Source organism: Desmodus rotundus, chromosome 2, assembly GCF_022682495.2.
Source record: "Desmodus rotundus isolate HL8 chromosome 2, HLdesRot8A.1, whole genome shotgun sequence".
Lineage (NCBI taxonomy): Eukaryota > Metazoa > Chordata > Mammalia > Chiroptera > Phyllostomidae > Desmodus > Desmodus rotundus.
The window spans coordinates 105,404,917-105,420,073 of NC_071388.1; the positions used below are offsets into that span (position 1 = coordinate 105,404,917).

Sequence of the window (15,157 nt, forward strand, 5' to 3'; positions counted from 1 at the left end):
GGAGACACAATTCAACACATAACAGGAAGCAACTTCCTAAATCGCTGAGAACTCCTCCTTTCCCATCTGTACAACTCTAGGGCTGACATTGCACAGAGTCTGCATGGCTAGAGCAGACACCACTCCATCTGCTGGCCCTCCCTTGACTTTAGATACTGCATAGTTCTGAGCTTGTTCCCAAGGCTTCAAAATTCTGCCCTTCCCTATACTCCATAGAACCACTTCCCCTCATAATATCCACAGCACTCCCAAACCGGACATCCACATATATATCCTAACACCCTAGACCCAGAACTCTTTCCTTCTCTGTATCAAAGTCCTTCCTGCAATCTTTTATTTACACCCAGATACAGAAAAACTTGGGAAGTGTGTTTGAGGGTTTTTTTGTTTTGTTTTTCTTCCTTGAGACTCTCACAAAGACCTACAGAGTTCCCAAGGCTCTGGCCTATTTCACTCAGTGTTGCACACACAGTTACCTTAAGTGAATTTCCAAGATTTGGGGGGGAAGACATTATAAACCACAAGCCTAGAAATTTCTGCCAGTAATTCCTTCCATGGAGTTACCAGCGCAGAAGGAGAATGTGGTAAAATGCAGAAACATCAGACTAGAAGACACGAATCTGAAATTCTGTGACCACACACTCTGGATGAGCTGTGTGACAGTCGTGGTCAGGTCATTTCCCCTCTGTGCCCTTCAATTTCTCCAAAATTTATTTCTGAAAATAGATTAGATAATTTCAATGCTGATATTCTGTGATTTTACAAAAGCCAAAATTCTATGATTTCACAATAGGTCTTTAAGGGTAATTTCAATGCTGATATTCCACGATTTACTAATAGAATGTTGAACTTATCATGTGGGTTAAATGGAAAAAAAAGGAGACGTATTACTGTGAAAGTCAGCTATCTTTGAGGAATGATGTCACCTTTTGAGCTCAGTTATCCCCTCTATAAAACATAGAAATAACAATATGGACTTCATAAGGTGGTGGGGATAAGGGTGTTTGGAGCGATTTACAACTCTGCACAGAAGTAAGACAGGAACCCCTGTCTCAAACGTTTTCTAAAACACTCCCGGGCCGCCTGCACCAAAGGTACCGGCAAGCCCACAGTGAGAGCCAGGAGGGGCGGGGCGAGAATGTTGGCTTTGTTCTGCCCCGCCCCCGCCCTAGATATCGCGAGAGGGCGGGACCCGTTGCCTTGAGCGTCGGCGTCGCTCCCGCGTTGGAGCGACCGGCCGGCTTCTCTCAGCCAGCTGCGGTTAAAGTGCTGGTGGCTAAGGGCGCGCGAAGAGCTGCCAGCTGCGCGGTGTCGCCAAGACGCCAAAGCGTTGGCGTCATTGTGTCGTGAAAACGACCCAGGTAGCCGTCTTTGAGACAGCAGGTGAGGCCACTTTAGCCCCAAGCGGGCTTGGCGGCTGCCTGGCGAGTCTCCGCTCCTGCCTAGCCCTTTCCTTCCTGGACCCGACGCCAAGCAGCGACCCTGAGCCGACCGCCGGAGGGGCGGGCAATGGCGGCCTCGACGGCCTCGCACCGGCCCATAAAGGGAATCCTGAAGAATAAGAGCTCTACGACTTCCTCTATGGTGGCCTCGGCCGAACAGCAACCTGGCAGGAGTGTCGACGAAGAGCTGAGGTGAGTCTCGAGGGATGGCCGCTCGTCGCCCTGGTCAGCCCGGGAAGCCCCTCGACCTCCCTGCGGTTACCGACCTCGACCCCGGATCCTGAGCGCGGGCGTGCGGGGAGGCTGTGTGGATGCGGCTCCGGCGCCACCCGGGTCCCCCATCTCTGGCCAGCCTTAGAGGTGGAGTGTTTCTAAAGAAGGCAGGAGCTATGACGCGTTCATCTTTTTTTTTTTTTTAAGTATATACGTATATATAATATTTTAAAAGTACACATCACAACCTGTGTACTTTTGAATAATGGAAACATTAAACAATCTAATTGAAGTTTAAAAGCTTCACTTGCTAAGCTTTTATTATTTCTTAACTTCGTGTCCAAGGTATCTAAAATTCTTCAATAATTAAAGTATTTTCTTGGTTAGGGAACCCTTGGCTTGGGAACCCTAGTTTCCAAAAAATAGACAATTTCATTTTTCTAATTGTCCTTCCACAGTCATTCCATTTTACGTTAACATTATCAAAAGCATCATGCTTCACTCACACTTTTCCGATACTGGTTTGTCATTATCTGTACGCCTAAGAGGAACCAAAATTTCCGGAGTCTCTTATCTGTATTTAATGGAAGACTACTTATTGTTAATTGTATTTACATCTACAGCCAGAGTTGAGGGCTTTCTAGTCTTTGTTCTTTTTGCAAGACGTATCTAGTCTCAGACAATTCAGAAAGTAGCAATTTAAAATAATCCAGTGATAATTTACTTACTTTTGCATACTCACAGGTACACATGTAAAAAGACATTGACCCCATAGCATTGTGTGTAGTAATAAATATTGGAGGCAACCCAAGGTCTATTAGTAAGACTGGTGAAATATTAATTACGATACATCTGTATAATGAAACAACATATCAGCCTTTTAAAAAGAGTGAGATTAAATAGATGCTTGTGTACAGAGAAAGATACTTAAGGAGCAGTGCTCAATGAAAAATAATACATATATAGCCCTGCTAACCGAGTGGAATATTTAAAATTCCACTCGGTTAGCAGTGCTATAGGACTTGGTATAAGATATGAAAAATATAAGGACTCTATATTTTGAAAATAAGGTTTAAGAAAACTTACTGAAATCTGTAAAGTCCTAAAGGTAAAATGAGGATGTTCAGGAAACCCTAGAATATTGGAGCTACGGCACACTTGTTTGAAGGACCATTTTAGGTCTATAAAAGTAGCTACTACTCAGTGATAGTAAATTTATGTGGATTTGTGTTACCTTGAAGAAAAGGTAAGGAGGATCACAGCTTAGAATCATGACCTTTGGGGTTGGAAAGGACTTTAGTTTGTCTAGCAACTCCCCCAGCCCCTCTCTTTTGAGTGCTTGACTCTTACATTCTCTAAACGCACAATTTTCCAACCTTTATATGGGATAAGTCACTTCAAATGGGAATGAAGTGGTAGACCATATTTATAGGTCATGGGATTCAAAAAGCAGAATCTTGCCAGAACATAGCTGTTGTATAACAGGAAGACATAGATAGTTTAAAAAATTGAAACAAACTATGGAAGGCTTTTATGGAGCTTCAGGGTATCTTGGCAGCAGGAATGCAGTTCTCACTACCGTTTATGTTTTTAGCAATTTTCCAGTGTGAGCTTTTATTTTTGTTTAGCTACCAAGCAGCTTATAGTTTTCTTCTATCTTTCTCTGCTTTCTTAACTGCTTTTTATTCCCAACATTGATCTGGCATAAAAACCTGACCTCACTCAATGTATGGGTTGGCCTCTCTATAATTGGGGTTTACCTCCAGATCTTTCTACCTTGAAAGCCACTATATTAGGCTGACTCACCTACATAGGGCTGCTCCTTCTGCAGGAGCTAGCAAGGCAGGTGTCACAACAATGGGACCTTTTACAAGGTGGGTGACTTTGATTGATTTGTCTAGTTAGAGGGTCATAGTCCTGTCTTTTTTTTTAAATTTTTTTTTATTGGTTTTAGAGTGAGATAGAGAAAAGGAGAGAAACATCGATTTGTTCTTCCACTTATTCATGCATTCATCAGTTGATTCTTGTATGTACCCTGACCAGGGATCAAACCTGCAACTTTGGTATATATCAGATCAATGCTCTTAACCAACTGAACTACGTGGACAGGGCTAGTTATGTTTTTAAAGGGAGCTTCCACTCCCTAATTCATGAAGGTTCATGATGTGTGGCTCCAAGTAATAAGGGAGATGGGCTTTTTCCATGATCAGTTATATAAGACTGTAAAGCAGAAAGCTAATTTTATTGGTAATACAGTGACCCTTGAACAACATGGCCTTGAACTGCAGAGCTCCACTTGTAAGTGGGTGTTTTCTCCTGTTATTTTCTTAATAATACTCTTTCCTCTAGCTTACTTTAAGAATACAGTATGTAATAATATAAAACATACTAAATAACTTAATTGACTGTTTTGTTATAGGTAAACTTCTGGTCACAATAAGCTATTAGTAAAATTTGGGGGTAATCAGCACCCCAACCTCAGTGTTGTTCAAGGGTTAACTGTACAATAGACATTATTATGTATTTATGGCACAGCTCATACAAACAATATTAGCAATTTTATAAGAGCCTCTTTGAGCACAAACAATAAAAGTATAGTTGAACACATTTGAAACAAACTTTTTGTAATGTATAATTTCAATTTAAATACAACCAATATTCCTCCTTTTATATAAAAGAACTGAAAATAAGTAACTTTCAATTACATTGCACTTAAAATTCATAAAATAGTAAGTATAACGTAGAGATCTAACTTTAAATGTTGTACAGAGTGTAAGGCAAAAAAATCATGTTAATATGAAAATGACCAGGCTGTCAGTGAGTTCTGGTTATTTTTTTTAATATATTTTATTGATTATGCTGTTACACTTGTCCCATTTTCCCCCCTTCTCTCCCCTCCTCCCTGCACACCCTCTCCCACCCACATTCCCCCCCTTTAGTTCATGTCCATTGGTCATACTTATAAGTTCTTCGGCTTCTACATTTCCTATACTATTCTTACCCTCCCCCTGTCTATTTTCTACGTACCATTTATGCTACTTATTCTCTGTACCTTTTCCCCCTCTCTCCCCCTCCTACTTCCTTATTGATAATCCTCCATGTGATCTCCATTTCTGTGATTCTGTTCCTGTTCTAGTTGTTTGCTTAGGTTGCTTTTGTTTTTGTTTTAGGTGTGGTTAATAACTGTGAGTTTGCTGTTACTTTTACTATTCATATTTTTTATCTCCTTTTTTTTAGGTAAATCCCTTTAACATTTCATATAATAAGGGCTTGGTGATGATGAACTCCTTGAACTTGACCTTATCTGAGAAGCACTTTATCTGCCCTTCCATTCTAAATGATAGCTTTGCTGGTTAGAGCAATCTTGGATGTAGGTCCTTGCCTTTCATGACGTGGAATACTTCTTTCCAGCCCCTTCTTGCCTGTAAGTTCTCTTTTGAGAAATCAGCTGACAGTCTTATGGGAACTCCTCTGTAGGGAACTGTGTCCTTTTCTCTTGCTGCTTCTAAGATTCTCTCCTTCTGCTGAATCTTGGGGATTGTAATGATGATGTGCCTTGGTGTGTTCCTCCTTGGGTCCAGCTTCTTTGGGACTCTCTGAGCTTCCTGGACTTCCTAGAAGTCTATTTCCTTTGCCAGATTAGGGAAGTTCTCCTTCATTATTTGTTCAAATAAGTTTTCGATTTTTTGTTCTTTCTCTTCTCCCTCTGGTAGCCCTATAATTCGGATGTTGGAACATTTCAAGATGTCCTGGAGGTTCCTAAGCCTCTCCTCAGTTTTCTGAGTTCTTGTTTCTTCTTTTCTGGTTGGATGTTTCTTTCTTCCTTCTGGTCCATACCATTGATTTGAGTCTCAGTTTCCTTCCCATCACTAATGGCTCCCTGTACATTTTCCTTTGTTTCTCTTAGCATAGCCTTCATTTTTTCATCTAATTTGCGACCAAATTCAACCAATTCTGTGAGCATCCTGATTACCAGTGTTTCGAATTGTGCATTTGATAGGTTGGCTGTCTCTTCGTTGCTTGGGTGTATTTTTTCTGGAGCTTTGATCTGTTCTTTCCTTTGGGCAATTTCTTTTTTTTTGTCTTGGTGTGCCTGTTATGTAAAGGGGCGGAGCGTTACCTATTCACCCAGGCAGGGCAACCCACACCACTGCGCCATGATATTATATGTGGGGAAGGGGTCTGAGAGGGAACAATGGTGCTTGCTCCACTCTCTGCCAGCTTTCAGTCACTTCCCCCGCTACCCACAAGCAAAGTGGACCCTTCTGGTGCTGATTCCCATTTGAGTGGGTTTGTGTACATGCTGGGACCCTGTGGGTGTCTCCAGCAAACTCCTCTGTGAGGCTGGGAGTTTCTTCCACTGCCACCTCAACCCCCAAGGGGTTTTCAATCAGTGGTTTGAGGCTTTATTTCTCTACACTGGAGCCCTGGGGTTGCACGGTCTATTTCACTCCCCCTTTGTTCCTCCTGGTTTATCTGTGCGCGAATGTGGAACCACAGGGTCTGCCAGCCACTACCTTGCAGGGTCCGCCAGCTGCTCCTTGCCAGCCAACTGCAGCCTGGACCGCCCAGCTCCTCAATCCGCCACCTTGCTGGGTCCGCCAACCACTGTTTTGCCATGAGTCCTCTCCGACCAGCTATGTGTCTCTGCCCCTCCTACCAGAGTGGATGAATGTGTCTTCTTTAACGCCTTGCTTGTCGGACTTCCATATGGTTCAATTTTCTGTCAGTTCTGGTTGTTTTTTGTTTTCAAATTGTTGTTGTCCTTTTGGTTGTGTGAGGAGGCACAGTGTGTCTACCTACACCTCCATCTTGGCTGGAAGTCAAGTTCTGGTTATTTTTGGTAGTTATGTTATAAACACTGAATTAGTGAATACTGAATCATTGCTTCATGGGGAAATACAGAAGTTAGGTTTCTGTAAGCCACTGGTCGCATTTTCATCAATCAGCATATAACTTTTTAAAAATATTGTTTCTGTTTAAGACATCGACTTCCAGTCAGGATGGAGGCGTAAGTGAACACAGCTCACCTCCTCACACAACCAGATCAAAATTAGAACTAAAATATGGAACAACTATCACTCAGAAACGTCAGAAAACAAGTTGAATGGAAGTCTGACAACTATGGAATTAAAGAAACCACATCCATTCCAGACTGGTAGGAGGGCAAGAGACGCAGAACAGGCTGTTCCACACCCAACATGTGGTGAATAAAAATTCGGTAGGGATATCTTGGGAGCGAGGAGTCCTAGCCCCACACCAGGGTACCAGTGCAAGGAAGGTAAGTCCCCATAACTTCTGGCTATAAAAACCAGCAGGGATTGAGTCAATGGAAGAAACTGCTGGATTCCCAGGAAGTTCCTCTTAAAAGCCCTGCACACAGACTCAGACTTACTCCCTCTGAGCTCCAGCACCAGGGTAGCAGCTTGAAAGGCACCAGTGTCATACAAGGAGGAACTGAAGTGTCTGGCATCAGGGCAAGAGCTAGGGGACAGCTTTCTCCCAGACATAAAGGTAGGCAGAGGCCATTGTTCCTTTTCTGAACCATCCCCCCCCCCCCCATACAGCCACAGAGCCAGCAGGCGGATACCAGTCTGGGACTCCCATCAACCTGACTTAACACTCTTTGCATCACCCTGTTGTTTCCTGAGGCTCAGCTCTACCCAACTTAGGGGCCCACCCAAACTGTTAACAGTGGTTTTTCCATGTGAATGGCTGGTCTTAGCTCATCCTACACATCTTCCTAAATCCTCTCAAACAAGCAACAACCAGCCTCAACGAGCCCCCAACCCCCATACCTCTTTTAAGTGGCCCCAGGTCTGACGCTAGCAACAGCCAGACTAGGTTCACAGTTTGGCTTTGCCTGGAAACCTCCAAGCTCAGTACAAGTAGCAGCCATCTGCAGATTACTTTGTAGCTCATGCTGGGAGACCCTGGGCAGAACACAGGTGGGAGCTGACTTTGGCCTGCACCACCCAGAAACCCCAAAGCCTACACACCTAGTAGACAGCTACAAACCACATCAGACACCACCATCCTGCCCCTGCACATCTGATCCTCCATAGAGGGTAGAGGTTGATGGTCAGTGGTCACAGCCAGTCCCCTGCAGCTGACTGGCATGGGTAAGTCCCTCCTGTTGACCTGCCAACAGCAATCAAAGCCCAACTACAAGAGGAGGTGGTACCCACATGGAGTGCGCACCTCAAGGACCAATTTTGGGTGGTAGGGGAAGCTGTGCTACTGGACCCTATTGGACACCTACTACCTTAGGGCAAGCTGCCAAGACAGGGAGTCATAGTAGCTCTACCTAATACATAGAAACAAACACAGGCAGGCTGCCAAAATGAAGAGACAAAGAATCATGGCCCAAATGAAAGAATAGATCAAAACTCCACAAAAAGAACTCAACAAAATGGACATAACCAACCTGTCAGATGCAGAGTTCAAAACACTTAGCAAGGACCTCAACAGCATAAAAAAAGTCCACTCAGAAACAAAGGATGCACGTCCTTTCCATGCCATTAGCGCTTTTGCAAACATGATGAACATTCCTAAAACCCGCCAAGACTTTCTGTAAGAAGTATGGCAAGCATCAATGCCACAAGATAACACAGTACAAGAAGGGCAAGGATTCTCTGTATGTTCAGGGAAAGTGGCATTATGACAGAAGTAGAGTAGCTATGGTGGGCTGACTATACCAATTTCCCAAAAAAAGGCTAAAACTACAAAGAAGATTGTGCTGAGGCTTGAATGTGTTGAGCCCAACTGCAGATCTGAGAATGCTAGCTATTAAAGAGATGCAAGCATTTTGAACTGGGAAGAGATAAGAAGAGAAAGGTCCAAGTGATCCAGTGCTAAGCTTCATTTTTTTGTTTTATTATGTGACAATAAAATCTTGAGGATATGTTCACCAAAAAAAGAAAAGAAAAGAAACAAAGGATACACTAATTGAAATAAAGAACAATTTACAGGGATACTACAGTAGAGAGGATGAAGCTGAGAATCAAATCAATGATTTGGAACATAAAGAAGCAAAAATTAACCAATCAGAACAAGAAGAAAAAATCCAAAAAACAAGGAAAGTGTAAGCAGCCCTAAGACAATGTCAAGTGTTCCAACATTTTCATCATAGGGGTGCCAGAAGGAGAAGAGAAAGAGCAAGAAACTGAAAATCTGTTTGAAAAAACAATGAAGGAAAACCTCCCTAATGTAGTGAAGGAAATAGACATGCAAGTCCAGGAAGCACAGTGTCCCAAACAACATGGATGCAAAGAGGCCCACTTCAACACACATCATAATTAAAATGCCAAAGTTTAAAAATAAAGAGAGACTCTTAAAAGGCTCTTAAAAGCATCAAGAGTAAAGCAGTTAGTTACCTACAGGGGAGTTCCCATAAGACTGTCAGCTGATTTCTCAAAAGAAACTTTGCAGGCTAGAAGGGATTGGCAAGAAATATTCAAAGGGATGAAAAGCAGGGACATACACCCAAGATGGTGCTACCCAGCAAAGTTTTCATTTAGAATGGAAGGGCAGATAAAGTGCTTCTCAGATAAGGTCAAGTTAAAGGAGTTCATCATCACCAAGCCCTTATTATATGAAATGTTAAAGGGAGTTACCTAAGAAAAAGAAGATAAATAATATGAACAGTAAAAATGACAGCAAGCTCACAGTTATTAACAACCACACCTAAAACGAAAACAAAAGCAACCTAAGCAAACAACTAGAACAGGAACTGAATCACAGAAATGGAGATCACATGGAGGGTTATCAACAGGGGAGTGGGAGGGGAGAGGGGGGGAAAGGTACAGAGAATAAGTAGCATAAATGGTAGGTAGAAAATAGACAGGGGGAGGGTAAGAATAGTATAGGAAATGTAGAAGCCAAAGAACTTATATGTATGACCCATGGACATGAACTAAAGGGGGGGAATGTGGGAGGGAGGGGGTGGGTAGGATGGAGTGGAGTGAAGGGGGCGGAATTGGACAACTGTAATAGCACAATCAATAAATATATTTTTTAAATTAAATTAAAATTTATTTACAATTGTATGGAATAACAATCATATGACAGAATCTATGTGATTCGAATAACAAGAATAGGAAGTACACGACCCAGAATAGTGTATTGGAACACAAGTGAAGTGAAAGAATGAAAATTAAAAATACACTAAGAAAGAGAGAACATGTAAAACCAGTCTAACAATGCAGTTAAACAAAAGGAAGAAAACTAACAACAATTTAAAAATACTAATAAAATGAAAGAATATAAGTAATGAAATAATAATAATAAGACAAATAATACCTTGCAAGTTCCCTGAAATATCAAAGTGAAATTTGTCTTAGTTTGTCATTTGTTGGGATGACCCCTCTTTGTGTTTGACTGGGGTTCTTTCACAGCTCCAGGTCTGATTGTCTCACTTGTGGGGGGAAAAAAAAGAAAGGAAAGAAAAAGCCTCCTTTAAAACCGGCCAAGCCAGTTCGGCTGTCTTCCTGGCTGGTTTGGTTTGCTTTTCTCTCTTCCTGTGGTTTGTGCTGATGGGAGCCAGGTCTGAGCCTTGTTCTTCCCAGTTGCCCAGCCTCCAGCCCAGTTCTTCAGTTCACTGCCATTCCCCAGTGCCCTTCTGCGCCAGGCCTACCCCTTCAGTCCACCAGTTGTGCTGTCCTTGAGGTGCACCAGTTTGGGGCAACTCACACACCACCTTCTTGCTCTTTGCTGTCCTAGGTCCTAGGAACTCTCAAAGTCTCTTCAGGGTAGTTCAGCTCTCCCATTGAGTTAAGTCTTTCTGAGGACTGCTGACTCCCTGAGTCCTGCTGCTCTCTTCTGGGGGATTGGGGGGGGGCCTTCGCCTTCCTCTTAGCAAGCCAGTCTGGCCCCAAAAGGCTGGGGCAGGCATGCACATGTCCTCTGCTGCTGCTGGGGTGGAAGACCTCCGCTGCAGCATGGGTTGTGCACCTGTCACTGCGACCTCAGGTGGGGGTGGGCACCTGTGGCCACGGTCCTGGTGGCAGGGGTTGGCCCATGGCTGAGGCTGTGGAAGTTGCAAGGTCGTAGCCAGGGGAGGCAGGGGCAGCCACTGAGGGAGAATTCCCTAAACAGCCACCAAGAGCCTTTTTTTTTTTTTAATTCCTCCTGTTCAAGCCTGCCACTCCAAACAAGCACCTGGCCTGTCACACAGCCCAAATTAACAACCAAACTGGAGACTTTTGGGTCGGGGTCCATCATGGCCCAACTCTTTTACCTTTTCTAGATGTCATTAGCTCCCCAATTTCTCTGGTAATAACCCTGCCAGTGTCCATAGTCCCGAGTGGGTGTACATTGCCCCTGTGCATTTGTTTACTTGTTTATTCCCCACAGTGACTTCAAGCATCCAGGTCAATCCTGGTGGTGCTCAAACCTCCGTGTAGGGCAGTGGAGGGAGCCATTGACCTGGCTGTCTCCTAACAATCCTGCAGTAGGCACTGTGGCAGGCCCAGGTGCAGCTGCCCTGATCCCTGCGCTGGTCCCAGGGACCTTATTATCCCAAAGCAATCTCCTTACCATCTGATTTTTCAATGTCCTTTACAGTTTTGGCTTCCAACCTTCATATATGCTGGGATACTGTTGGCTGTTTACTCTGTACCTCGGAAGATCAGCTATGTGTTCCACCTGTGCCCAGGGGAAGTGGACTCTGCTCCCACCTATCTCACCGCCATCCTCCCTCTCTGATAAGGGGTTAATATCCTAAATTGTAAGGAACTGCTATAACAACACCAAAAAACAACCCAATTAAAAATTGGGCAGAGGACTAAATAGATATTTCTCCAAAGAAGACATACAGGTTGCCGAAAGATGTATGAAAAGATGCTTAATGTCACTAATCAGAGAAATGCTAATTAAAACTACAATGAGATATCACCTCACACCTGTCAGAATGGCTATCCTCAGTAAATCAGCAAATAACAAGTGTTGGTGGTGATGTAGTGAAAAGGGAACCCTTGAGCATTTGGTGGGAATTCAGATTGGTGTAGCCACTATGAAAAACAGTATGGAGGATCCTCAAAAAATAAAATGGAACTGGCCTGTGACCTAGCAATTCTATTTCTGGGTATATATCTAGGGGAGCTCAAAACACTGATTTGAAACAATATATGCACCCCTATGTTTTTACACTGTTACTTACAGTAGCCAAGATACAGAAGCAACCCAAGTGCCCATCAATAGATAATTGGATACAGAAGATTGGTACATACATACAATGGAATCTTACTCAGCCATAGTAAGAATGAAATCTTAACCCTTTATGCCACGTGAAGTAACTCAGAGAAAGACATATTACATGATTTCACTTATATGTGGACTCTAAAGAACAAAATAAACAAACTAGAAACAGATTTGGATGCACACAACAGACCAATGGTTGCCATAGAGGAGGGAGGTTTAGGATACTGGCTGAAAAATTGAAGGGATTACTGGGTACAAATTGGTAGTTACAGAATAGTCACGGGAATGTAGAGTACAGCATAGGGAATACAGTCAATAATGTAATGGCTATGTGTGGTACCAGATGGGTACTAGAAATACCTGGCAAAAATCTTTGTAAAGTATATGATTGTTTAACCACTATGCTATACTCCTGAAACTAATATAAAATATTGAATGAAAACATTGTAATTGAAAAGTAAAATTTTAAAAACAAAATTATTAAGTGGAGAATTCCAGAAATAAACAATTCATAAGTTTTAAATTGTACACCATTCTGAGTAGCATAATGAAATCTCAATATGAATATCATCCCTTTGTCCAGTGTGTCCACACTGTATAGAGGACCTGCAAATTAGTCACTTTGTAGCCATTTGGTTATCATATTAACTGTCAAGGTATCACAACACTTTTGTTCAAGCAACCCCTATAGTAGTAGCTTAATCCTATGTCACAAAGCCTTCATTGTTCACCTCACTTCATCTCTTCACATAAGCATTGTATCATCTCACATCATTACAAGAAAGGTGATGAGTACAATATTTTTAGAAAGACCACATTCATATAACTTTTATCACAGTAAAATTGTGCTATTTTTTAATGTATAAATTAAACTTGATCGTAAGTGTGTGTGTATAGGAAAAAACATAGTAAATATAGAGTTCAGTATTATCGGTGATTTCAGGCATCTTAACGTATCCCCCCCCACCAAGATAAGGGGGGACTGATGTATACACTATTTCTTAGCAAAACCTTATTTTTCTAGATTAAAAAAACTAAGCTATAATTTTATTGTTTTGTAACCTAAATCTTTATTTAGCGGTACATGAATTTAATGAGGTTTTTCTCATAGTTTTTATATTCTGATTCTTTTCATTGTTATGGATATCTCTGAAAACATTAGGCCAAAGAAATATTTTTGTTATGTTTTTTATCAAACTGTTACTAATAGTAAAGTCAAAATTTTTAACTATGGAGATCAAACAACATACAAATTCCAGTTTCTAGTGATTTAATTTTGTAGACACAATAAAGCTCTATAAGTATATCATACAGTGTTTTGAATGCCTTGTGAAGATTCTGAATAATATGTTTTTAATATGTGGGCACTAAGTATTTTATAAAATACCGAGATTTTATTTTAATTTCTTTACAGCTTTTATCCTATCACTTTCTATTCTAATAAAGTAGCTGGAAAAATAGAAGGTAGCAGTCAACTAGAAACTCAATGTTGGAGTTAGATGTTTGTGAATTTTAGATGTGCACATTTTTTATCTTTTATTGAATTGAGGAAGAATTCCTTTCTTTTTTAGTAAAAAATCCCAGAAGTGGGATGAAATGAACATCCTGGCAACATACCATCCAGCAGACAAAGACTATGGTTTAATGAAAATAGATGAACCAAGCACTCCATACCATAGGTAATATTTTGTAGACATTATTCATTTTTTGGCTTGTTTTCATTTTGCATTTGATAAGAACTTCTGGATAACAGCTGATTTGAATTTGTGTTTGTTTTTCTTTTGTTACTAGAGCGCTAATTAATAAACCCACTGCATATTTTTGTGTAATAACATAACTCATATATAACTTTTAAATTGTGGGGTACATTTTGTACATTATAATTTTAGTAGTAAGTGATTATTTGTTGCACCTCAGTGATATCTAACTGTCAATGATGCTCACAGGCCAGTGATTTTTGTCTTCCTTAAAATAATCTACAGGGTCCGGAAGAAGTAATGCAATAAAATATGGGCATTTTTTTTGTGCCAGACCCTGTATTTATAAAAAGGAAAATGAGGATTGGGTTTCTTTGTTTCTGAAATAGATATCAGAGGCTTACTCAGTCTCTGTAAAAAAATAACTTCACAGATGGTAACTATATTTTTAACCCATTCAAAGACAAGTGGTCATTACTTCTTTTTGATATCCTTATTTTTGAATTACATAATATTGTAGTTTAGATCATTACATTGTGATTGTTGACAATTTTGAGTGTTGCAGAATTTTTAAAATAAATTTTAAAATAGTGTGTGGCAGTGATTAGTATAAAGACAAAAATAATGTATCAATAAGCATTTTTGAGATGATGGCATTCTAAATAAGGAGAAATACTGGTCTCCCTGAGCAAGATGGCTGCTGCAGTATGGGGCATGACTCAGTACCAGGATCCCAGAGGCGAACCTCTCAGTTCTCTCCCCAAAGTGTCTGTCCCCAGTCTCTCCTCACGCATCTCTGGTCCACTCTGCCCCTCCCTTTGCCAGACTCCAGGGTCAAAAGACAAGACTTCCGGTCAAGATGGCAACATGGGCAGATATGGCTTGCCTCTTCATACAGCCACATCAAAATTACAACTAAAATGTAAAACAACCACTATTCAGGAATGTCAGAAATCAAGTTCCGTGGAAGTCTGACAACTATGAAATTAAAGAAACCACATCCATCCAAACTGGTAAAACGTGTGCAGACATAAAATGAGTTGGTCTCACACCCACATGGATCAAAAATTCAGGAGGGATATCTCAGGAGCAAGGAGTCCCAGCACCACACCAGGCCCCCTAGCCCAGGAATCCAGTGCCAGGAAGATAAGTACCCACAACTTTTGGCTGCAGAAACCAGCGGGGATAGAGTCAGTAGAAGAAACTGCTGGAGCCCCAAACAGTTCCTCTTAACCCACACACGGGCTCCCCTACTCAGACTCACTCCCTCTGAGCAGGGTCCCGCACTGGGGTAACAACTTGAAAGGTGCCTGGCATCAAGGTGAGCAGAGGCCATTGTCCCTTTGCTAAAACCCTCCCCCCACAGAACTGGCAAGCTGGTGTCATATTTGAGACTCTTATTAACCTACTAACAGTGTTTGACCCACCTTGGAGATTCCCAAAAGCTCTGCTCCACCCAACTTACAGGCCCACCCAGGCTGCTTTTCCATAAGAAGGGCTGGTCTTGGCTCCTAAATCCTATCAGACAACCAACAGCTGGCTTTAGTGAGCCCTAGCAGCACCCAGATTAGATTCACAGCTTTGCTGTACCTGGAAATCTCCAAG

The 15,157-nt window shown here is 41.8% G+C and overlaps 1 protein-coding gene across 2 annotated transcripts in view; it reads left to right on the forward strand.

Annotated features, from left to right (window-relative positions):
• Positions 1-1,190: 1,190 nt before the first annotated feature.
• The window catches only part of PPP1R2 (protein phosphatase 1 regulatory inhibitor subunit 2), a 29,604-nt gene continuing 15,637 nt past the window's right edge, over positions 1,191-15,157 (forward strand). The window contains exons 1-2 of one of the 2 annotated variants that reach the window (XM_024578050.3): positions 1,191-1,634; positions 13,427-13,534. In XM_024578050.3, coding sequence (XP_024433818.1) covers positions 1,510-1,634; positions 13,427-13,534 — 233 coding nt within the window. In that variant the 5' untranslated portion in view covers positions 1,191-1,509. The remainder of the gene's footprint in view (positions 1,635-13,426; positions 13,535-15,157) is intronic. The other variant, XM_053918504.1, reaches the window with a different exon arrangement.